At 39.6% G+C, this 25440-nt stretch overlaps 1 protein-coding gene across 4 annotated transcripts in view; it reads right to left on the bottom strand.

The window, feature by feature from the left end:
• Positions 1–3093: 3093 nt before the first annotated feature.
• myo1b (myosin IB) overlaps positions 3094–25440 on the bottom strand; it is a 75538-nt gene continuing 53191 nt past the window's right edge. Inside the window, exons 19-32 of one of the 4 annotated variants that reach the window (XM_057851938.1) lie at positions 22921–23014; positions 19825–19974; positions 19646–19714; positions 19457–19543; positions 19137–19223; positions 16848–16934; positions 15536–15622; positions 11655–11729; positions 11436–11570; positions 9539–9645; positions 9293–9425; positions 8916–9068; positions 8693–8826; positions 3094–4952 (exon numbers count right to left, since the gene is read on the bottom strand). In XM_057851938.1, the coding sequence (XP_057707921.1) occupies positions 4820–4952; positions 8693–8826; positions 8916–9068; positions 9293–9425; positions 9539–9645; positions 11436–11570; positions 11655–11729; positions 15536–15622; positions 16848–16934; positions 19137–19223; positions 19457–19543; positions 19646–19714; positions 19825–19974; positions 22921–23014 (1531 nt within the window). In that variant the 3' untranslated portion in view covers positions 3094–4819. The remainder of the gene's footprint in view (positions 4953–8692; positions 8827–8915; positions 9069–9292; positions 9426–9538; positions 9646–11435; positions 11571–11654; positions 11730–15535; positions 15623–16847; positions 16935–19136; positions 19224–19456; positions 19544–19645; positions 19715–19824; positions 19975–22920; positions 23015–25440) is intronic. The other 3 variants (XM_057851939.1, XM_057851941.1, XM_057851942.1) reach the window with 3 other exon arrangements.

Below are 25440 nucleotides of genomic sequence, written 5' to 3'. Positions count from 1 at the left end.
ATGCCTTTTGGATTCATATCACGCCAATTCGTTTAATTACACACATCGCAACACCAAGAAAATGATAGAAATTTGGATCGATTGTCAAGCTAAAAGGACCCGCCCACGAGATCCCGGAAATCTAGCATATTGTGTGCGTGACGTCACTACGAGGAAAAAACCGGCTCAGTGCTTAGTACTGAATGGCGGCGATGATAGCGGACAATTTTGTTTCTAGTTGCAGCGACGAATCCGACGCAACGAACATTCTTCTAATGGTGACGAGGAGAGTTATGAACCTTTCTTTGGTATTTTGGGTTATCAATTTGAGCCCAAACGAAAGCCAATGCAGCCTAATGAAAGGATCATTGAGAGGAGCAATCACACTGATGAAACACCGAATGGTTTGTTTTGCATTTCTTTTCGTGAAGCTGATACACCGTGACCGCAAAATAATGTAACGTATAGAATAATTATCATTTATAGTGCTATCATAGGTTTTCGCTCTGCCAACAGACACAAATATGAATGGGATTCGAGGATTTGTTCTATATATTTTACGATAATTTATACATGTGTTCAGTCCTATATCCAATGCGTGATATGTTTTTATCATAGAAGAATACTCACTCTGGCCATTTTGAGCTTGGCTGCTCCGCTCCTTTGGTTAGCCTGGGGTGGTCTCATCAGAGCCAGTCGTCCTCTTTCTTGATATCGCGGGACATTTAGGTGGCTGCGCGTGTATGGTGGCTGCTTTCATCAGCAATTTCTTAGCAAAACCTTATTTCATATGTCCATAGTTCGAATAGCTTTCAGGTGTAAAATGCGCACCACACAAAACCGTGCCGGAGGCTGGGTCTGCAAAATTAGCCCTCTTAACACGGACGAACTTTACTCATTGTCTGCGTAGTCCAGCTCTTTTTCTCGCGTTTGGGAACTCATGGGTACTACATTGCGACAAATGGCTATTTGTAGACCACATAGTATGACAGGTTTGAACCATTTTAGCGATTTTTTGATAAAACATGAACGCAACTCTCTCGTCAATAAACGATTGCACCTGCCTTGACCTTTCGTTTCCTTGTTATGACGTCTCCGCCCCATTCGGCTGTTTCCGGAATACTTTCGGAAATGTTCATAATTTTCTATCTATTTTCGATAATTGCTCATGAATGCGATGTATTTTTTTGTTAACTTTATTAATATTTGTTATCTTGCCACATAACGGTTCTATTGATATCTCACAGCCCCTTAGTGTTTTAATACCCTTTAATACCAGGAATGCTAGGCAACAGCCAATGGCAGAGCACCTATAAGTGTGTTACGTTCAGTCAGCTCTTAGAGCTGCAAATACCAGCCATACTGCATGTTTGCCTTTCGTATTCTGAATTTTCTTAAACAAGAGGCAATATTTTCCCATTGAGGCGTGTCAACCTGGAAATTCTGTATGTAGAGACGTTAAGTAGAGGTACCACTGTTAAAAAAAAAAAAGTTGAAACTGTTCTATTAGATGAAAAAATGCCATCTCCTAATCCTAAAAATCAGAAAAATATAACTTCATTATGAATTCTCAAATCAGAGACCTCGAAAAAAAAAACATTTAACTCAAAATTGATTAGTTGTTATTGTGGATATTTTGCATCCATTTGAAGGGAAATAAATAATTAAAAAGTTCTGCAAGCAGCCAAATATTCCTCAAAGACCATCCATCACTCCATAAAAATTCATGGCAGTCCCTCCTGTGTGCTGAGCAAATTACAACAACAGTCGAGCAATAAATAACAGCTCTGAAAGAAAACCACATCCACATGCTAACCTTTATTTATTACTGATCTTTATTTAATTAAAAAAAAAACATTGCTTGTATATGTTACACTGAAACTTTTCCGTGTTCCGTCTTGGGGAACAAAATGTTTTGAGGCACAAAAGCAGCTGTAGCCACAAGACACCCGGGAACAAATGTGAATTCAGCAAAAACGAGAAATAAGCATTCTGAAGCAGTAGTCTCGGCGTCATAGGTGACATTCAAAAAGTACACACTACAAAGCAAAGTACTTGCAACATGACTGGACCAAACCACATTTCCCTTTCAACAATATTCCTCAACTCCTCTTGTTGAATATATGTAATTGTAATTTGTCGCGTTTGGTTATTCTCAGCAAAGGAGGAAAAAAACCATTTACCAGCCACAATAAATATAGTCACGTACAGATACAGATAGATGGGGTGAATATTGAAAGGGTCCATGAAAATAGGTTTCTTGGCGTTGTGATTGATGACAAGGTTAATTGGAAAGCTCATATAAAACATATACAAAGTAAATTAGCAAGAAGCATTTCAGTACTGAATAAAGCAAAACACCTTCTTGATAATAAATCACTCCACATTCTTTACTGCTCTTTAATCCTGCCATATTTACACTACTGTGCAGAGGTCTGGGGTAATACTTATAAATGTACAATAAATTCACTATCCATTTTGCAAAAAAGAGCCATAAGAATAATACATAATGCTGGTTATAGGGATCATACTAATATATTATTTTTAAAATCCAGAACTTTAAAACTCACGGACTTGGTTCATTTTCAAACAGCTCAGCTCATGTATAAGGTTATCCACATGTTACTTCCTGGCAATATACAGAAGTTGTTTTCTAACAGAGAAGGTCATTACAGTTTGAGAGGGGAGCTTCACTTACAGCATCAGAGAGTACGGACTACATTAAAAAGCTTTTGTGTTTCTGTTCGTGGAGTAAGGCTGTGGAATAAGTTAGATGAGGGGCTCAAGCAATGTCCAAGCATGACCCAGTTTAAGAAGTGGTACAAACACATGGTTTTCACAGGGTATAGGGAAGAGGAAGGGTTGTAATATAGGGGTTTTCACATATCTGTTATTGGCTGGTACTTTTTATTTCATTTTATTTTTATTTTGTCTTGCATCTTATGTATATGGTTGCATTATTTCTTTGTTGATATGAGGCCTAATTAAATAAGGCGGACTGATATTATTGAGGAATAGAAAAGGGGGGTAGGTTTTAATAAGCATATGCTTCATCCTACTCCTTTTTGGACACAATGAATAAATTCTAATATTTATTATTGTTATTGTCTTAAATATTGCTGCTGTTATCTCAAGTATTATAATTGGTTTGTATTTTTTGTTTGTTTGTTTGTTTTGTTTGTTTGTTTATTACTTTTATTTTCTCATGTCCAAAATAAAGCATTCTCATTCTCATTCTCAAAAACAAATCTGCTAAAGCAATAGTTGAAAAAGTTGAAATTTCACAACCGAGGATAGCGAGACCCTTGATGGGTCCATGCAAAGGCCACACAGCTTAAGGCCGCGCCCGTCGGCACGCACAACTGCTTAGCTGCGTAAAACAACGACAAAAAAAGCGAATAATACAAAGCAAATATTGCACACGGAAGAAGTATCAAACTGAAAATCTTGGAATGGGAAGCGAGCGAGCTCAGAGCGCTGAGGTACCGTCTCATGTTTCTCGGTAGTTTACCATCGCTTAAGTTTTGTCGCGGATTAAATAAAGCTTGGCATGGATCACACACTGGCTATAATAGGAAAAAGGAATTGATCACGTGTGCAGCGTCCGCATGCGGATATGGTCCCCATTTCTGAACATTTTTTTGGCATTATAATAACTAAGGGGATGGTATCTGCAACACGCAACAAGTCATTGGCACGTCGGAATTATGGGTTGAAGGAAAAAAAAAACTTTTACAATAATCTCACAATTCAAACAGCACACTGTGCCTTTTCCTTTTAGAGAAACCATTAAGAAAAATACAGCTTACAATCAAATTCTTTTTTCTGTTCCTCCTAGTTTTTTGTTTAGTTTTTTTTTTTTTGGTTTTACCAAAGTATAAAAGCAAGTGCAGTATTTAAAGTTCTTGACCCGACAGCTCCCACAAGTCATCGTGCGTTTTAAGACGAAGCGGCTTAAAAACAGACAAGTCAGGGCCAGTCGGAGCTTGGACAGTCTTATCTTATCGCCGTCCAAGGAGAATAAAGTCGGTATCCAGGTAGAGTGAGCACCAACACTTGCAAAAAACCCCCCCAAAAAACCTCAGGTTGGACCACCAGTATTTTCTCATCTTTCGACATCACTGAAAGCACATTTATGAGGCCTAAAAAGTAAGGCCTTTTTTGCTGGAAAAAGTTAGCTACCCTGCATCTATTAAATACACAAACAAGTTTTATCAGGTTTCTGTTGCATGCAACACTCATTCAAGGCTTTTGTTACAGCAAAAAGTGGCACACAAGTTACCACAAATATAGTAATGCCTGAGTAACTTTCACCAAACTTCAGAAAATATCCAAATAACTGTACTGCCATTTTACATTTCTTGCACTTCTAAAAGTTTTTCCCCACATTTCTGTAGCACGCAACCCAATTCAAGGCTTTCGTCGCAACAAAAAGTGGCTTTAAAAGTTACACATATAAGTGATGCCTTAGTAACTTTCACTAAAATGAAGAAAAATATCAAGATGACTGCACTGTTGCTTAAAGGTTTTTTGCAAATGTTAATGACTCTCACCATAAACAAGTTTTTTCTTTGCTGCAAAAAGGAAAGAAATATCAAATGATTACAATCCTTTAGCAAGGTACATCATTGGAACATTTCATCAAGTTACTCTGTCTCGCAACCCAACTCAGGGCTTTCTTTGCCGCAAAAAGGGGTAAAAAAAAAAAAAAGCTGCAGTAATAGTCACGGGCAAGAAAAATAGTTAAATAACTGCACTGTAATTCTGCAAGGTGATGGTGCTCACTTCTGTCTGGAATTAGAACAATCTGAGCACTCTGGGGGTAAAAAAGTTTTTTTCACTATGCTGAGGCGGGGACCGACACCTCCAGCAGGCGGTTGTTTTTGCGCTTGCAGGACACGCCGTTGCCGTTTTTGGGGGCTCCCTGGATGAACTTGACGCAGACTTTGTCCTGCTTGAATTGTACCAGAAACCTGAGGGGGGGAAAAAAAAAAAGTTTTGTTTATACTGCTCTCAAAAAAACAACAACAACAAAAAAACCTAAAGGTAAAATAAAATACTGGCTGCTGTGGCTGCCAGAATTTCACCATGAAAAACAAAAACTGAAAACCATAAAAAAGTTTACAGTCAAATAAACATAATAACATAAAATGAACTAAATTTTAACCGTTGTTTTAGAGCAACTGATTGGAAAAAGTGTGTACCCAGATGGTGGTGACATCATTGTGCTCACTTTCTAAACTTATCACCTGTGCAACTGTGGTTTGAGCCTGCCCTGTCACTATGGAAGTCAAACTTGCTAAATAACTCAGCTGGGAGCCCACTTAAACTTCAGCCGCCAGGACACGCTTTTAAGATTTCAGGGAGTAGGTTTTTTTCCTAACCTTCTAAATCAGAAGTGTCCAAAGTATGGTCTGCGCCCACTGCCCAGTTTTATTGAACCGCAGCAAATTATGAAACCATCATTGAATATGGCCCCCACTTGAAGCTGAAATTACATTATCTTACATTATGTTTAAAGGGATCCTCAGCCTTAAAGACTAGTAGGCTCTAATAAACCACAATTGTGCTCTTCAACGAAATTATGTTATTAGAAACATATATTATTGCCATTGATTTAAAAAGGTATAAAATTTAGTAAATTTTGACCTACGGAGGGTGCCATGTTTTACACGCGCAATACACGCTTGGGGTAATGACACGTTGGCCTGCAATGGGGGAAAAGCTTAGCCTGGAACTCCAGACTCACCGCTGTTCCAGGTATAGAGTCTGGCGACCGTTCCGCGGATCAAATTCTCAGGGCGGAGCAAGTCACAGCAAACAGACAGCGGAATGGACCAATCAGCAACGGGCGGACATGACATTGGTAAAGCGTAAAAGAAACTCTGGCGTGAGGACGTAAACATACGAGGAGAGCGGAGAACTGAAAAGTTTCTTCAACATGGCTAGCGCGAGACAGACTGTTGGTTTTAGCGACTCAGTGTGTTTTTGCTCATTTAAAACTGAATTTACCGCAGATAGGAAAATATTCTCGGCTCTCCCGTTCGCCATCTGTGTTGTTGTGGGGTCGACTTCCAACGTGCAAGAGTGAGGTTGCTCGTTATGAACACGTCACACAAATAAACAAATCTGATTGCACAGATGATTTTGTTCGGGCTCGAGAGGCCAATAAGGAGCTGGGTCCCAGACTCTATAGCTGGAACAGCGGTGAGTTTGGAGTTCCAGGCTAGGAAAGGCTGTGCTTGTGCTCGCTAGCAAGCGAAGCTAGTATGACGACTGGCATGATTTTGTCACATTCTGCTGCTGGTCAGATTGTTTTGTTACAAAGATGTGGGATGGGTTCCCAACGTCGTACCTGCATCCAATTCCAGCTCATCAGCAGAGTCTTTAAACAGATCCTAAGCGGCTTGTATTGACTTGCTGCCATTTTACAGTTTGTATATCCCTTTGTTGTTTGTGGCAACATTGCCTTGTTTTTTTTCGTTCGACTGCCTCTCATCGCGGTTTTCCCTCCTTTTCTTTATTGATACCGACCTACCGTCACGGACCCTTTTTGTGTCTCCCATTTCGCGATCGTGTGTTTTTTATGTGTTCAATAAACCCTTTTATGCAATCCCTATATTCTTGTTGTCTGCTTGCTGTCTGAAGTGAGCTGCGTTTTTTAATTCTTTGGTCAGGCCAGCCACACTTTCTTTTCACTTGCGTTTCCCAGCGCATGTGGATTGAATTTGTGATTGCTTTATAAGGGAAATCATGACTCTTACAACACGTGGACGTATAGTGTTCGTCTGTCGCACGGGAAACACTGGTTTGAACCCCGCTGGAGGCTTTCATTTAATTGCTTTTGCTGCTCATCAGTTCTCCGCTCAGGTTCAAATTGGAAGGGCAGAACCGACGACATGCTTATGTAGCTAATGAGTGACACTGTGGAAGTACGGCAGCGCTGCCCAGTGACGTCACTGCAGTGCGTCGTCAATAACAATGGCGATCTACTAGTTAAACAAATTTTTAAATTTTATAAAAATGAAAAAAATTAACAGGGGTTTCAATATCAAATTACTGTAACTCATACTAAAATGTATCTTTTGAGAACTACAAGTCTTTCTGTTCGTGGCTCACTTTACCATTAGATGGACCTAGAAGAAACTAGGATTTCAACATTTTGCTGTAACATAAATAAATTTACAGTATAATAATTTAATGTGATTAATTGAGCGATCTCGGTTGGGATTTTATTGCTTCTTTTGCGGTAGCTGGACATTTTCATATTGTTTCATTAGTGTGAATATAAATATATATTGCAATATCCTTAAACCTTTTTTTAAATTTTGTTGCTTGGAGTGCTTAACTCATTTACTGCTATTGACAGTCAGACATCAAATCCATTTCAACTGGGAAGGGTGGCATTGAGTGATCATGTTTCACTGCCACTGACGGCGATAGACATTCAATCCAATTTGACTGGATTTGACAGTGAAAATGGATTGGATGTCCATTGCCGTCGATGGTTGGCAATGAGTTAATACTTAAAAAAATAGAATTTTTTAAAATTCCCAGATTTCTTTTACTTGATTCTGATCCTCTAATACAGACATGTCCAAAGTCCGGCCCAGGGGCCAAATGCGGCCCGTGGTCAAATTTCATCCGGCCCCCAGCCTCTGCCATAAAATCAATAAAGTCTGGCCCGCACACAGACTTAATGAATTGGTCAGGAGTACTGTTACCAGCATATGAAGTAGCTTACACACTAAATGCTGCTCCTAATTTACCCACTAAAAGGCAACAGCACTCTAACCAACATTACCACGTGTGACCATTCCAATTTTCTAAAGTGGCGACAATCAACAAAAAAAAAATTGACTGCGACGTCCGACGCCTCAAGGATGGGTGGAAATTGGACTATTTCTTCACTAAAATACGCAACAACTGTGTCTGCCTCATTTGCAAAGAGACAGTCGCTCTTTTTTAAGAGTTCAATGTGAGGCGATATTACCAAACAAGACACACTGACATGTATGACAAGATTACAGGGAAGAAAGGCAGTGAGAAATTGAAGCAACTTGAAGCTAGTTTAATTTCACAGCAGTGGTATTTCGCAAGAGCCTGAGTCAAAAGAGAACGCCACAAAGGCTAGTTGCGAGATTGTTGAAATTATTAATTTAAAAAAATAATAAAGCAAATCTGACACACAGAATGGCTTGCTAAAATATGCTTAAATATATTGTTCTCCGCAAAGGACGTCAGCCAAGGTGGGCCCCCCACATTTATACCACACCGAATCTGGCCCCCTTTGCAAAACATTTGGACACCCCTGCTCTAATAGATGAAAGTGGAAGGATTTCAGGTTGGCCCTTGGAGAAAAATGTTTCGACACCCCTGTTCTACATGCACACCATTTGCTCTAGGAAGTCTTTGGTAGCTAATGTGTTCTCATTTTTGACTGGCAAGATACTGTATATATACATTTACGCATGGTGATTGAGGTAATCTATGCACTACATTTTTTCCTTTAACATTGTAATAATTTTGTTTTATGTACTGATATTGTTTATTACTGTACTTTTTTATTTATGTATACCTATGTTGTAAGCATAAATATTTTTATTTATTTTTTTTTATCAGTGGGTCTTCTAACAAAGTCCTTATTCAAGTAGCGTTTTTGGTTTTCTTATTTACATATTGTTGGCATACATATAAAACAGACTTAACTTACTCGTCCGTGATGTCGACATTGAGCTGCTCCCCGTCGTCGGAAGCAGTGGAACCGATGTGGTGGAGTTTAGTGATAGTCTCGATCAAGTGCTCGCTGCTGAGTAAGAAGTCTCCTTTGACAGCTGATGCTGAGCCCTGTGGCCAAATTGACAGACAAACAACTTTTGAGTTAGTCGTTTGTTGCGCAAGTGATAAAGCTCAACTTTCTGTCTGGTAACCCTCACCTCTTTGAGTTTAAGAGCAAAGAAGCCATCGTTCTGCGTGCTGACTGAGACGCTGGTGAGGTCGGGCAGAGCGACGCTGGCCTTGACTTGGCCTGTTTTCTGGTCTGCCAGTACTACGTTCTTCTTGGTCAGCAGGAGGATGCGAGTCGCGCCCTGAAGACAACAAGACCGTTACATTGCATGGAAATGGAATTACGCTGGTGTCAGCCTCGTGGCGCAAGCAAACAATAGACATGTTGAACGGTGGAAAAAAATAGAAAATGATACGCTGAAAATAATAATAAAGAAAAACAAGTGGGCCTCAAGCTGAAATGTTCCACTTTCCACAGTGCAAATTTAATCTGAATGGAGGGCAGCTGATGTCAAATATTTCTTACTTTGCCATTGGCTCTGTTAATCTTGTTGACCACATCCGCCAGAAGAACCTTTTCCTCAACTGAACTATTGAGTTTCTGGTACTTGGGGTTCTTGCTGATCTCCAGGTAGTCTCCTTTGAAGGGTTGGCTCACGCTGAGACAAAACACACACGTGACTTGAGCAATGCGGGAATATCGCTCAAGCATCAGCGTGAACAACACTGAGTGTAAAGCATTAACATCAGGAGCGATGCGAGTTTTCCGTACCTGCTAGGGTAGAGAGACTTTTTATCCTTGAAAAGCTCACTTGCCTCCAGCTTCTCTTCATACACGGCCTTCTTCTCCTCAGTGAACTGGCTCCTGTATTTCTTGCACTGAGCATAAAGAGGGAACGGCAGGAAGTTGACAGGAGGGATTCACATTCTGAACACTTCTGTTTTTTTGTTTTGGTGTAGACACATTTTCAACTCATTCAGTGCCGCAGACGAATTTTACGTCGTTTGAACTTCAGACATCACTGCCAAAGATGTATTTGACTTTGTTTTTTGAAACCAGGATGGTCACAAGGATGCCTAAAACAGCCATAATGTGACTTCCAAGCTTATAGACAATGTGAATGAGACAACCTCCATAAAGTTTTGAGGCACCACATATACAGACATACTGTACAGTATAGTAACCCTCCACACTTAAATTTTACAGCTGCAGGTACATATCGTATGAAATATCATATGTGGGGTGTAGCAATACATTGATCTAAATCAATACTGTATATCGATTGGTTAAGCACAATCTAATCGAAATCGATTAAAAATGCAAAACATCGATCAACATAGTCATGCTTTATATATGCAGTTTTGTTCAGTTTTCCAATCCAACGCTTGAAATCTTTCTGCAGCAAAATTGTCCAAAACTAAAAAAAAATGAGTTTGTATTCTTTGTTGTTTCTGCGACCTGCTGACAAACAATTCAGGGTATACCCCCCTTGCTGCCCAGAATTGGTTTGGATAGGCTCCATCACCCCCACAACCCTCACGAGGACAAGCGGAAAGGATGATAGTGTTTTTTTGGGGGGTGAAATGTAACAGTCTTAAATGTGTACATAAAGTAACATCATCTCTTCGGAGGTCTCCACTGTCACACTTTTGTGGCAACTTTGAGGAATCCGGAGCCAACATAGTTCACATGTATATAGATCGTATTCCGACTGTAGAGGTGTCAGATAAATTTCCGATTTACAGCCACATATGAAAGAGTTCAAGTCGAATTTGAAAATAAAAATTCTAATTAGTGTTAACATTGTGTATAGACAAGTTTCCAAGGTACTTCCGCTTTACTTCTGCATTTCTGCTCGCGACTTCTGTTTTAACGTTATTTTACGTTGATTGCAATGGCGATGGAGTGGCATCACTCACTAAAAACCCTGAAAAACACTATTTGATGATGATTGTAATTATGAAGTTTAATATTTTTTTTTACTACAACTACTGCTGTAGCAGCTACTACAACAACACATGCTAACTACTAGGCTAGTAAAACTGCTGCTAGCCTGCCACTAATCTGTAAGTGCAATGTATGTGTAGAATGGGACAATTATGTTCAATTTGAATCAGTGGGTTCCTTTGATTTGATTTTGACTTCGTCAACACACTGCTAACTTCAACTGCAACTCATGTTGTTTTGTCTAAACCGGAAGTTCGGAGCAGAAATTTTCCCAAGGTAGTGCCGCCCAGGTTTTGCTCAGGAAACTTGTCTATAAAGAAAAAAAAAAATCAGACACGTGCCGCATATGGGCAAAGGAATCAGATTTGACCTGCAGTGTGAATGCAGCCTTACGCCATTACAGCTCATCCATTAAAGACTACATCCACATGACTGTACATCATGCAATATATGAAGAACGAAGACTGTTAGCTTATAGGTCGTCATCGACAGTGATAGACTTCTAATCTATTTTGACTGAAACAGCTTACAGAGATTCATTCACTACCAGCCTTTCACAGTTCAAATTAATTGGACGTCAATCACCGTCAATAGAGTTCAAATGGAAGTCTATCACAGTCAATAGCAGCCAATTGACAGCGATATTCGTCCAGTCCACTTAAACTAGGAGGTCTAGCAGTGAGTCAAGGACACATGGCTGATTGTGTAATTTGTTACCGACCCTCCAAAGATGGAAAAGTCTCTTCAGTTCTGTGTGGGCTCCATCCAAGAAGCGATAAGGCCGGGCAGGCCAGTTCTTGTCAATGGGTGACATTGAAGGGAGAGTTTTCTTGAGACCAAAGAAGTATTTCTGCATCTAGGATAGACATTCACTTTAAACTATTTGAAGTCTTTAAAGACATGAAAATATTAGTGCTTTTTTCTCTAACAATTTACTTACAATTCTCTGAATGGTGAAGTTGTATATCTTTTTCCCTGCATTTGCCCTGAAGAATTTTCTGTATTCCCTACGGACCTATCAAAAAGAAATGCAAAGAAAAACAAAAACAGTCATCTTCTGCTTTGCCTTTGATGTGAACCGGATGGGAGGAAATGAAAGTATTCACTCGGAGCCGCTGCAATTACATCAAATCAAATCCCCCGATGGAACTGTTAACGGCATTTATGGCAAAATAACCTTCATGCCGACCTTAATAGTTAGAAAGTGTGTTGTGAACAGGTGCAAAGTAGATTGTGATGTGCAGGGTGAACAATTAGGATGATGAAAGATTAACACCGCAATGATGTCCACGTGGACAGTTTTAGACAATCACCACAATGTCTCACACACACTAAATGCACACCTAAAAGAGAAAGGACAGGGTAAATACAAAACAATGTAACGTTACATGGGGTTAGTTAAATGGATAAGAGACGGCAACAGAAGACAGCCTCAGCCCTCTGAGTTGAAAATTCCGGTTTGACCTCTTCAAATCCTTCATTGCCGCAAGTCCACCCAGTCCAACAGGAATGGACGTCTATAGCAGCCAATGTGATAGAAAGGCTAGAATTTCTAACAAAAATGCCAGCGAGCAGTTGGTTATTCCAAAATTGGTGGACATTTGACATTCCACTCCTGAAATTTTAAATAATCCACATACAAAATACTAAACTATGCAGTTCATGAGTAAATTTAATTAAAAAAAAATAAAAAATGCCTGAAAATACTTCTATTACCAATTAAGTGAGAAGTACTGCCCAAAAGCCATGTCTCTTTTTCAAACCTCAATTGATCAAATATAATCTAAAAAAAAGTTACTTTTAAAAGACAATTTTTTTGGTATTATGTTTCATTCAATGCACATAATACAAAGTACAGTGATCCCTTGTTTTTCACGGTTAATGGGGACCAGAACCTGCCGCGATAAAAATAATAAATATTAATAAAAATTGCAAAGTAGCGCACCCACCCTCCCAAATTTTTTCTTTTGTGTGTTCAATGTATTTATTCAGATTTAGCATTAGAAAGAGACACATATAAGACATGTATTTCCATTTTTCCCCCCAAAGTGTAATTTAAAAAAATGTGTGTGTGTACATATATATATATATATATATATATATATATACCTACATACATACATACACACAGTGGGGCAAATAATTATTTAGTCAACCACTAATTGTGCAAGTTCTCCCACTTGAAAATATTAGAGGCCTGTAATTGTCAACATGGGTAAACAACCATGAGAGACAGAATGTGGGGAAAAAAACCCAGAAAATTACATTGTTTGATTCTTAAAGAATTTATTTGCAAATCATGGTGGAAAATAAGTATTTGGTCAATACCAAAAGTTCATCTCAACACTTTGTTATGTACCCTTTGTTGGCAATAACGGAGGCCAAAAGTTTTCTGTAACTCTTCACAAGCTTTTCACACACTGTTGCGGGTATTTTGGCCCATTCCTCCATGCAGACCTCCTCTAGAGCACTGATGTTTTGGGGTTGTCCTTGGGAAACACGGACTTTCAACTCTCTCCTCACCCCGTGGCGTCAAAATGATAACAAGAACAGTGAGCAAAAATCCAAGAACCACACGGGGGGGCCTAGTGAATGACCTAGAGAGAGCTGGGACCACAGTAACAAAGGCTAATATCAGTAACACAATGCGCCGCCAGGGACTCAAATCCTGCACTGCCAGACGTGTCCCCCTGCTGAAGAAAGTACACGTTCAGGCTCGTCTGTGGTTCGCTAGAGAGCATTTGGATGATCCAGAAGAGGACCGGGAGAATGTGTTATGGTCAGATGAAACCAAAATAGAACTTTTTGGTAGAAACACAGGTTCTCGTGTTTGGAGGAAAAAGAATACTGAATTGCACTGTACCCACTGTGAAGCATGGGGGTGGAAACATCGTGCTTTGGGGCTGTTTTTCTGCAAAGGGACCAGGACGACTGATCTGTGTAAAGGAAAGAATGAATGGGGCCATGAATCGAGAGATTTTGAGTGAAAATCTTCCATCAGCAAGGGCATTGAAGATGAGACGTGGCTGGGTCTTTCAGCATGATAATAATCCCAAACACACAGCCAGAGCAACAAAGGAGTGGCTTCGTGAGAAGCATTTCAAGGTCCTGGAGTGGCCTAGCCAGTCTCCAGATCTCAACCCCATAGAAAATCTGTGGAGGGAGTTGAAAGTTCATGCTGCCCAACGACAGCCCCAAAACATCACTGCTCGAGTGGAGATCTGCGTGGAGGAATGGGCCAAAATACCAGCAACAGTGTGTGAAAAGCTTGTGAAGAGTTACAGAAAACGTTTGGCCTCCGTTATTGCCAACAAAGGGTACATAATAAAGTATTGAGATGAAGTTTCGGTATTGACCAAATACTTATTTTCCATCATGATTTGCAAATAAATTCTTTTAAAAATCAAACAATGTGATTTTCTAGGTTTTTTTAAATACATTCTGTCTCTCATGGTTGAGGTTTACCAGTGTTGACAATTATAGGCTTCTAATATTTTCAAGTAGGAGAACTTGCACAATTAGTGGTTGACTAAATACTTACTTGCCACACTGTGTATATATTACATACACACAGTGGGGAGAACAAGTATTTGATACACTGCCAATGGGTTTTCCCATTGACTGTGTATCAAATACCTGTTCTCCCCACTGTAAATGTTATTTAAGCACTTCAAATGTCATAATTATGATAAGTTTTAAACATGTTACCTTCCCACCAAATTATTTTTAAACAAGAATAAGGTAGTAGTAGAAAAATGATTGGCTTTATTAAATGCTTTACTGAGTGAGTCTACTCAAATCTGCTTGGAGCTGCTCACTCACACGAGACCACAGCAACCGTTTAACAAGTTAAATGATGATTGACGCATGCGGTGCTTCAGAAGTCCGTGACTCTGGCAAGATCAAAGACATTCACCTGTCAATCATCGTTAACTTTGATAATCAACTCCTCGTGCACTGCCTGCCTGATGAACAGAGCAGGGAAAGGGAGGGAGCAAGAGGGAGGCTACGTGATCGGCTCACAGCTGTTTTTTTTTTTTGTTTAATTGAAAAAAAAAAAAAAATCCGTGATGGACTGACTTAGCGAAGTTTGAAGCGCGAAATAGCGTGGGATCACCATTTCAAATAATGATTTGCGAGTCCCACAGCATGCACGGAACCCTGTCACGTTTTTATCATGCTTGAAGACCGCAGTGAATAACATGATACACTAGACTTGACATCAGAAAATTTTACAGTAGAATGAGTCAAGCAAATTTATACCCTTGCTTTTATTTTTTAATGTTTTTACAAAATACAATAGTCTTTATATAATGTCTCACGTTCCCTTATGGGGAACTACTATGCATAATATCGGAAAAATATTTTTTTTCTATACTTATTTACATAAATTTGTGCTCTTGATCAGCAGTATTAGATCAGTTAGCTAAATAGCTATGGCTTCTACTGAGAAAAAAGCTAAAAGAACAGATTTGCATCTCTGTAATTATACCAAATATTAGAAATATCAAATAAATGATGTAATAAACATATATTACCATTGCTCTGTAAACTGACCCAATCCAGCCTTTGATAGTTTATAAGTATATATAGGTTTGAAGCCAAAATGTCCTCCAATTCCGAAATAACCCTAATACATTTTACAATACAAAAATGTACAGCACAATTAGAAACTATGCCGCTCTGAATCAAGCGCTATGTCGGTGCTAGGCAGTGACTGGCTTCCTGAAGTAGAACACAGGAAACGTGAGCAGAGATGGTGGGGGTTCTGTTAGTAGTTGGGAAGCTTGGTGATGATTCGGCCTGAAGTCTGCTCGGTACCTTTAGTCCCTGCCAGCAGGCCCAAATCACAGCGACGGCGTGCTTACGCCTGGCCTCTTCCTTCAGTCTCCTCAGCTCCCTGCGAGCCTGTTTGTGGGACGGGCCAGGACATATAACAAGGGAAAGGTAGGGGGGAAAAAAACGAAGCAAGAGAAGATGAGCAGAGGAAGAGGGCGACACCAAGTTGCCCAAGGTGAGCAGACATCAAACACTAAGCACTGCACACACACGCCCGACACACAAACCCGTGTGGATGACAAACCCTGCACCCGTCAGAAACAAACACTTTATGACAGTCAATTACTTTCTCAGGAGATTCTGCAAAGGAAATTCGAGTTTTGTTATAGACTAGAAATGTGAGAGAGAATGTCACCTGAAGGCTTTCGAACTTCCTGTGGAAAAAACGACTGTGGCACAGCAAAGCAAAGAGAAAACATGCATTGGCTACTCAGGAATGTTAGCATGCAGACCAAGCAGCACACAGCATGCAGGGCTTAGTGCAAGTGAAACCGAAGGGGATTTTTGCTAAAAACTCTAAATATCAGAATATTGAAAAAAATTAAAGAAAAAACCCAGTTCAAATGCCTGTGTTAAGTGCCAGTTAGACCAGCTCACCTGGATCTGAAACCTGTTATTACCTTACCTATTACCATTATTAAACTGCTAGCAACATTCCTTAAGCAAATACTAAACATAACATTTTCGGTATGCCTTACATCAAAACTACATTTCCTGTTCATGCTACTTATTTAACTAACTTAACAGCTAATAGTTACCCAACAATTGGTAATTTCCGGGTTTTACCATGATCAAAAACAGAGATATAAATTGTATAAACACACTGACACTCCCTTTAACACCGATAAGAAGATTTTAATGGAATTATGACGAGCGGTCACATAATGCTGCTGTTATCTGAATGACGGAGACATTTAAAAAATTTTTTTTTAAAGATTTAGTCGAATATCACCTTAAGCAGCTTGAAGAATTCTTAACATTAGCTGTATATTTTTTATCCTGCCTGAAAAAAAGAGCTGATCATGTTGGAAGTCACTGTGATGGAAATTTCTTTTGATATTGTATTGTTCTCCTATTTTAATTTGACTGAGACCTAACATTTGAACAGGGGTTTGCAAAACACTTCAGTGTGTTTGGTTGGATTAGTTAAAAAAAAAAAAGACATTTAAAAAATATATATCCAGTATATACTGTATTGATATGATAATATGGGAAGTTATTTTTGGGGATGATGTTGATGGAGGCAACCAATCAATAAACCACTACAAGTCAATCTGATGTGCTTCCCAAATACCTTGGTGCCCTGCCAGCCGGCCCAAATGACCGACACGGCGCGTTTATTCCTCGCCTCTTCCTTCAGCTGACGCAACTCCCTTCGTGCCTGACAGAAAGCGGCAGCAATCGTGCAGAAAGTCACAGGTCATTAAATTCGTCAATCAACTTCATGACTTTTGGAACCGTATTAAAAAAACGACAGACACACTGGGTGATGAAAGGATCTGGCTAGAAAATACCTCACAAAATGTCATCAAAGGGTCAGTGTCTCTTATCATTGCGATTGGAGACTTTGGAATATGACAATGCCATGGAAGATATGACTGATAATGTAAATGCTGATAAGATATGATACATACTTTTTGAACCAAGCAACACTAACCACCATAGCCATTCATTGGCCTTATCGCATACTATTTGAGCATCTTTGTTTCTGCCGATGGTTAATTGGTTTCCGTAATGCCTCATGTATGAAAGTCGAAAACGCTTAATACAAACATAAAGCTTAAAGTCGTCTAATTCTTTATAATTTAACTCAATCTAGCAAACAACTGTTATCCTGTTTTAGCATCTTCTGCGAAATATACAGTAAAGCATTTAAAGTAGAGTTTAATATCTAAAAACTACAATCAACCAACTGAAAATATCAAAACAATATCCCAATATTATGGATTTAATGCATGCTAGGCTTTTTCCCTTTTCAGCAACGTTAGCTTTTACTGTTTGGTGAACATTGATGAAGAGGAACTTAAGTGTAAATTACCAATTTCATCACAACAATATATTCGCTGTTATTACAAAGTCTTCCTTGATTCAGTTATATTCCAATGCCTTTATTACACACACATTTAACACTAATTACATTTCACCGAAATCAATAAAAATTACCATGCAATTTTGATGTTTTGGTGAATTTTGCACATTTAAATAAAAAACATTGTTTTTAACAGAAAGATGATGATGTGGATCGATGCATTGCCAATCAATAAACTGATCCACATCGACGAATCTTTACACCCCTCATAGATTTCAAAATCCCTTGACTGTACACATTTGGCATTCACTGCATAACGTCTTCCTGTAGGGTGCTGGACCAAACTGCTTCATTTTAGTAGTAGAAGTAGGTAATGGCGTGCGAAATTTCCGATTCTTAGATTATACACGATTTGGCTGTTGAAGATCACAAATAACCAAATTCCGATTATTGAAATATCACATGTATAAAGAACTAGATGCAAAATGACAGACTCGGCGGCGTTAGCAAACAGCCGCCATCTTAAAGCAGTAGACTTCTCTGGAAGGCTGTTGTAGTGAGCCTTCCGAGCGGACCCAATTAACTTTTTATCTAAAATACTGCTAAATCGGCAAAATCTCGACTTGAATCCATCTTTAAATGATACACTAGTTTTAAAACGTTCACATGTTGAAAGTCGACAGAAGGGGAAAATATGGAATAACAGGAGACATTTCTAACAACTTTAACGGTTGATTCACAAATCAAATGAATGTAGTTTAAAGCTGCTGATACAGAATGGGGACTTGAGTATTTTATTTACCTTTTTGAACCGTTAACCTGATACTGAAATAGCAGTTTATTTAAGCTTGAGAGGATTTTTGTACAATTTTTGTAAGTAATGTATGAAACATTAAACACAGCTAATAGCTGGGGAAGTGCATCAATAATCAATTTATAATCGAATCATAGCCAGTGAATCGTAATCGAATCATTAGGTTTCCCAAGATTCCCACCTCTAGTAGTAGGTCGGAGTCAGCACATGCAGCGAGGATTTAAGCCAGATTTTTATAGTACAATAAGTAAGTTTTTATGGATGTTATTAGGGGTGCAATAGACTTCATAATACAGGTATACTAAATAGTGGGAAGATCGTTCTCATATTTTCAGAGCATAAAGTGGGCATAATATACACACTCATATTTTTATTTGGTGACAATTGATCAGTTTTCACATGTTGAATGATTTTACACTGTTTTGAAATGAATGTACACTTTAACTACATGCCCAAAGGAAAGTTTTTCTGACTTTTGCTTTTACTCATGTATTATACTTCATACCCCTAGTTTCTAACGCCATTTTTTCAAGCAAAAAAAAAAAACAATTCTGGGTTTAGACTGCACCCTTTAGAACACACAAAAAAGACAAACTAGGGTCACTGATATCAGTGATCCGAGTGAGTGTTACTTAAAGAAGCTAGAGGCCAGTTACTTGTTTTAGTGCCATGTAATAGGGTTAGGGTTGACAAGACAGCCGGGGACAGCTACACACTACAGTACAACCGGGTGCAAATACCTTGGTTCCCTGCCAGTATGCCCAAATTACTGTCACTGCATGTTTATTCCGCACTTCTTGTTTTAGACGTCGCAGCTCCATTCGAGCCTGGAGGGACGTGGTGCCGTTAGGTAGGAAAGAGCAGAGCGTGAGAAGGAGAAAAAAAGAACAAATCCAACAAAAGGTCAAGACAAAGCCGAGTAGCGCTGACGTGTTGGGCAGAAGAGGCAACGTCAAATGCATTAAAGAGGAAAGAACAGTTTGATGGAAGTGCTAAGGATGAGGAAATGGCCTTCAGCTTCCAATCTGTTGACGTGACACGGCATTAAACGCGTCAGTACCTGAGTGCCATGCCAGTAAGCTGCAATGGTGGTCGCCGCCTCCTCACACCTCTTCTGATGTTTCAGCTCTCTCAACAGTTTGCGAGCCTAAAATAAATAAATACATAAATTAAAAAAATATAAATATATTTATTTATTTAAAATTCACATCCAAAAGCAGCAACAACAAAAATCAACAAGAAAGCCCACCTGCCATCCACGAGTATACGACTGCACAATAGTGGTGGCACTCTTGATCTTATGGTATTTCTTTTGTTGCTATGAGGTGAAAAAGAACAACAATGTGAGCAACTCAACTGAGAAAAACATGAGTCTTATTGTTTCCACGCAGCAAATGTTTATGCTTCTTTTGCAAGGTCACTTCTTACCGCATAGCGACGGTACCACGCCGCAATCACGATCTGACTCTTTTTCAGCAACAAGAAATGTGTGCGGCACTTCCAGCCACGGTAGATTTTCTGAATGAGCGTAGCCAGGTCTTCCAGGCATTGCCTCCTCCTTTCTTCTAAGAAGAATAGCTGAGAGGAAAATGAAATTATCTCATTTGTGCAGATCTAGTGTGACAGATCAGGTAAAAAAAAAAAAAACAATTTGCACTTTACAAGGACAATGTTAGGGAGTTGACATGCAGATGGAAAAGGGCAATGTCTTTCACCATATTCATTATAGAGGAGAGCAATGTTTATCTCAGGGCAAATATTGATTCAGTGATATCAAGGACAAAGTCCAAGTGCCACCTTCTAAAGGGAATACACAATCCAACTTTACTGCTTGGCCCTCCAAAAAGTCCCATGCACTGCTCTTTAGCAACTGTACAATATACAGTTGATATTTGGGGTGTAATGATATATCCATCTGGATCGATGTAAAGCAACAGTGTCAAACTCAATGCCTGTGGGCCACATCATTTTGTGCGGGTTGAAGAAAAAAATCATGTGGATTGACTTGATGTTCTATGTCGATATTACTGTTAAATAATTTACTCTGGCAGGGAGATTATGTTTACATCTTCATTTTATCCAAAAGATATCCGTTACTCCCAAACCGATTAATTTGCCTGATAAATTGATAAATAAATCAAAATTGACAAAATTATTTTTTAACACATTACAACCATGACAATGACATTTAAAGTGCGTATGACACCAAAAAACATGTTTATTTCATATTTCACAAGGTGATTTCTGGTCCTGGATAAAATGGACCGCTTAGATGTGTGCGAAGCGATTGTTTTGTATATTCAATTTTTTAATCCTGCGCCATCGAAAATTAGCGACTTCCTGCTCCAGTCTCGGGTTTAGGACGAATGCGAATGTGACATCATCCGGATCAGCATCTTGCAATACAGCATTGCTTTATAGCATGCAGATGCACTGCAGATTCAGCTGAATTTGCGTATTGTTTATTTTTCGTATCACGCGAGCCAAATGGCTGCAGGCTTTTGTAACTACACCAGGGAGAGGTGTGTGAGCCTTTTTGGGTTTCAGAAAGTTCCCGTTCACCCTGAGATCAGCCAAAACAAGTGTGCGACAACTGTGGGACCATTGGACTTACGAGGAAGTGAGTAGACTGTGTTTTGTATTATGGCAAATACTGGGATCATAGCACACATTTTAATACAGAGCTGGCTTGCATTTTGTGGCTGACAATGCTGCTTGTCCACAGAGAATGCCACTCGGCCGACGACTGACGGCTTCTCACAACCCCACCCACCCCCCCTCCCGCCGGGAGAGCGCTATACTCTGCTTATTGCCCTCTTTGTGTGCCCGATGTTCTGTCAAATTTTCAACTCTATCAGAAATTGCAACTTCGTGTTAAAAATGGCCGCGAATACAGCGATTACAAAGAAAACACTACAAACTTTCATTAAATAAATGACTATTTACTTACGTTTGATCATGGACTGATGTTAGAAAAGTTCTCCTCAGACACATCCTGCCATGTTAGCTCCACAACAACTGCACGCCGCTCTCTCACTGTTTACGTCTTTGCCGTGTATTAAAGCATTATTTTACGCCATATTAGTGTTGACCATGAGGCAGCTACGCGCTCCTCCAACGTAGCCGGCTGTCATTCTTCAGCTGCTTCCCCGGCAAACGAGCGCTCCTGTCCACAGCAGGGCAACGAGTCCGACGAGCTGTAACTTGCTCGCCGCAGGCGGGTTGCCAATCGACGAAGACAATAGACAACCCCGCCGCTGTGTGAAATGATCCTGGGTAGTTTAGTGTGACTTTTGGCTTCCAAAGCCGAGAATAAGACTTTGAAACATCGGTTCGGGTTAGCATGTCGGCTGGCTGTCACGACTCCTGGTTTGTTTACACTCTCCGAAGCCGGGGCAGGAAAATGACAAAATTCCAGACTAACTCCGGTGGCATAAAATATAGTTTGGGAGGTGCAAGACGTGGACTGTTTTGACCATTATGGATTAATTTTGCCATGTCGTACTGAATGAATGCATTTTTAATATTTCACATTGCATTTTGCAATAGACTTATTAGTCATGACCATACCACCTATTTAGCAATTGGGGAAAAAAATACTTTAAAAAGAATTTCCTGTAAAAATATTGGCGTAGCGAGACTGAAACAATTACATTTTGCGGCTCATCTGCACTTTGCCAAATTGTTGCATATAGTCGCATCGTCTCAAAATATGATTCTAATTTACATAATAATGTTATTTAAGACTTTTATCTTGTCGTAGGCACTTTAAAATAAACACGAATGGGAGGAAGAGCAAATTTCGCCATTCTTTTTTTGTGTCGTCAAGTTAATAAAATACAGGACTTATTTAAAAAGGACAAAGCATTGTGAAAAGGTCAAATATTTAAATGTCTTCTTAATCCTTATTGTTGTAGTTTAAAGGACAAATAAAACGGCTTTATAAAAAAAATAAAAAAAACATGCGAGTTGAACTCAACAATTGCGAGCTTTGACAATGATGAACCAATGAAAGCCGCCTATTCTTTACCCTTTCTTTGACCTCCACCAAGACACACCTTTAGTTTTTTTTACGGCCTGATTTGAAGATGATTAACTCATTGGCTTCCATTGACGGACATAAATGTTGAAACTATTTTGACCATTATTCACTGCCAAGCCCTCCCAGGCATAACGGATTGGACGTCTGTCGTTGTTTAAGTTGTAGATATCCAAAAGAGGATGGGGGATCATGTAAGTAGCCATGATCACGTTAAAATGACACTTTTCCAAGAATTTTGGTGGCGATGAAAGCCATGATATGCTACACGCTTGAGCAGTTAAAGTGGTGACTCAAGATGTTCATTTCCCATGTACGACGGGATGGCTAAATGGAAGCATGTGTTTGGTTGAAGGCAATACATTAAGTGGGGGGGGGCGGGGGGGGCGGGGGGGCAGACACCTACACAAACATTGTGTAAAAACGGCCGAGAACAACCTTTTAACGATCACGCACATATGGCAAAAGACAAAGAAAAAAAATACCGTTCGAGGATTCCTAATGAAGATTTTCGAGCGGCCATAGGAGAATTCTTCAGTGGGGACCTGAAGATCTGCCATAAGCACTTCGACTCCCTCCCTAAGAGACAAAAACAAAACAAAACAAAAAAAAAAACATGTTTAAAAAGATTGTTGCACATCAAGGGGAGTAACTATACTACAACTGAACACTTAAACAAATCTGAGTGAAGGAGGGTGAGTGTACACTGAGATAGGAATGTGATTTAGCAGCTAAGCGGGCCAAACATGAGAGTCTGCTTGATATAGAAGGCAAAGACTGATAAAAAAATGTCTCCGCATGTTGTTGCATTGAGAGGAGAATGTTTCATTTCAGGAGTATTTGGTGTAATGTATGTGCTTATAGGGCGCTGAATGAGGCTCTGTGAAGTATGCCGATTCATTCACTGAGAAATTGTGCTCTGCAGCTGAGCTGGAAAATAATCACAAAGGCCAAGCAAACTTCTCTGTATGCTGCATAAACACTGAATAATATGACAACCAACAAAAATATTACTTTAACATAATTCAAATTCATTTGTATAGCCCTTTTACAAAGAGGCCCTCAAAATGCACTAAGCAAAATATAGCACACAACAAACAAAAGGGAAATAAAGGGGGGAAAAAAATACACATAATGTATCACGCTAAAATTCATTACAGCAAATAAAACAGGTAAAATCCGAACACATTAAAACCCTAAAAATCAGACTACCCTAGTGCGGAGGAAAAGCTTGTCTAAAAAATAATACTCCTCATCTACCTTCCCGTAACCCTGGCAGGGCTTTTCGTTCTTCCGGCCAGCTTCTTTTTCAAAGGTATATTTAATACATTTCATAGCATTATGATTTTTTTTTTCAAGAGCCACAAAATATTGTGTTCGAAGTTACTGCAATTTCTTGACAGTATTTTTTTTTTTGTTGCAAATTTTTATATGCCGTGCGAGCAAATTCACAATCCACAAAAAGGTAGAGTACAAGGAAATGACCACAACTTATTACGTTTTTTAGCTGCATACCTGTAGGGCAGCGGTCCCCAACCACCGGGCCACGGACCGGTAGCGATCCGTGGCGCATTTTCTACGGGGCCGCAGAGATATAAATAATTTATTAACGACTGGAATCTGGGCTGTGGCTCTTGACACATCAATATCCTTGTCTACTCCATAGACTAATCCGAGTAAAGTTGGCCGCAATTACTAGGGTGTTTGCACACCTACAGTATAGCAGCCCAGCACCAGTCAATTTAAACAGTAACTTTAGCTGCTGTTGGCTGTGTGCTGCGAGCGGCGACGTCTTTGGACAGATTTTATTTATGGGGAAAAGGCCACCTTCTGAGCCAGAAGACGAGCCTACAACCAAGTCCATTCTACAGTGCCTTGCAAAAGTATTCGGCCCCCTTGAACCTTGCAACCTTTCGCCACATTTCAGGCTTCAAACATAAAGATATAAAATTTTAATTTTTTTTCAAGAATCAACAACAAGTGGGACACAATCGTGAAGTGGAACAACAAATATTGGATAATTTAAACTTTTTTAACAAATAAAAAACTGAAAAGTGGGGCGTGCAATATTATTCGGCCCCCTTGCGTTAGTACTTTGTAGTTTTGCACATCGAGAGACTGACATTCTTGCCCATTCTTCCTTGCAAAACAGCTCGAGCTCAGTGAGGTTGGATAGAAAGTGTTTGTGAACAGCAGTCTTCAGCTCTTTCCACAGATTCTCGATTGGATTCAGGTCTGGACTTTGACTTGGCCATTCTAACACCTGGATACGTTTATTTTTTGAACCATTCCATTGTAGATTTGGCTTTATGTTTTGGATCATTGTCCTGTTGGAAGATAAATCTCCATCCCAGTCTCAGGTCTTGTTCAGATACCAACAGGTTTTCTTCCAGAATGTTCCTGTATTTGGCTGCATCCATCTTCCCGTCAATTTTAACCATCTTCCCTGTCCCTGCTGAAGAAAAGCAGGCCCAAACAATGATGCTGCCACCACCATGTCTGACAGTGGGGATGGTGTGTTCAGGGTGATGAGCTGTGTTGCTTTTACGCCAAACATATCGTTTTGCATTGTGGCCAAAAAGTTCAATTCTGGTTTCATCTGACCAGAGCACCTTCTTCCACATGTTTGGTGTGTCTCCCAGGTGGCTTGTGGCAAACTTTAAACGAGACTTTTTATGGATATCTTTGAGAAATGGCTTTCTTCTTGCCACTCTTCCATAAAGGCCAGATTTGTGCAGTGTACGACTGATTGTTGTCCTATGGACAGACTCTCCCACCTCAGCTGTAGATCTCTGCAGTTCATCCAGAGTGATCATGGGCCTCTTGGCTGCATCTCTGATCAGTTTTCTCCTTGTTTGAGAAGAAAGTTTGGAAGGACGGCTGGGTCTTGGTAGATTTGCAGTGGTCTGATGCTCCTTCCATTTCAATATGATGGCTTGCACAGTGCTCCTTGAGATGTTTAAAGCTTGGGAAATCTTTTTGTATCCAAATCCGGCTTTAAACTT

Source organism: Corythoichthys intestinalis, chromosome 12 (genome assembly GCF_030265065.1).
Source record: "Corythoichthys intestinalis isolate RoL2023-P3 chromosome 12, ASM3026506v1, whole genome shotgun sequence".
Lineage (NCBI taxonomy): Eukaryota > Metazoa > Chordata > Actinopteri > Syngnathiformes > Syngnathidae > Corythoichthys > Corythoichthys intestinalis.
The sequence above is the reverse complement of the archived record's forward strand: the minus strand, read 5'-3'. Positions and strand labels throughout refer to the sequence as shown.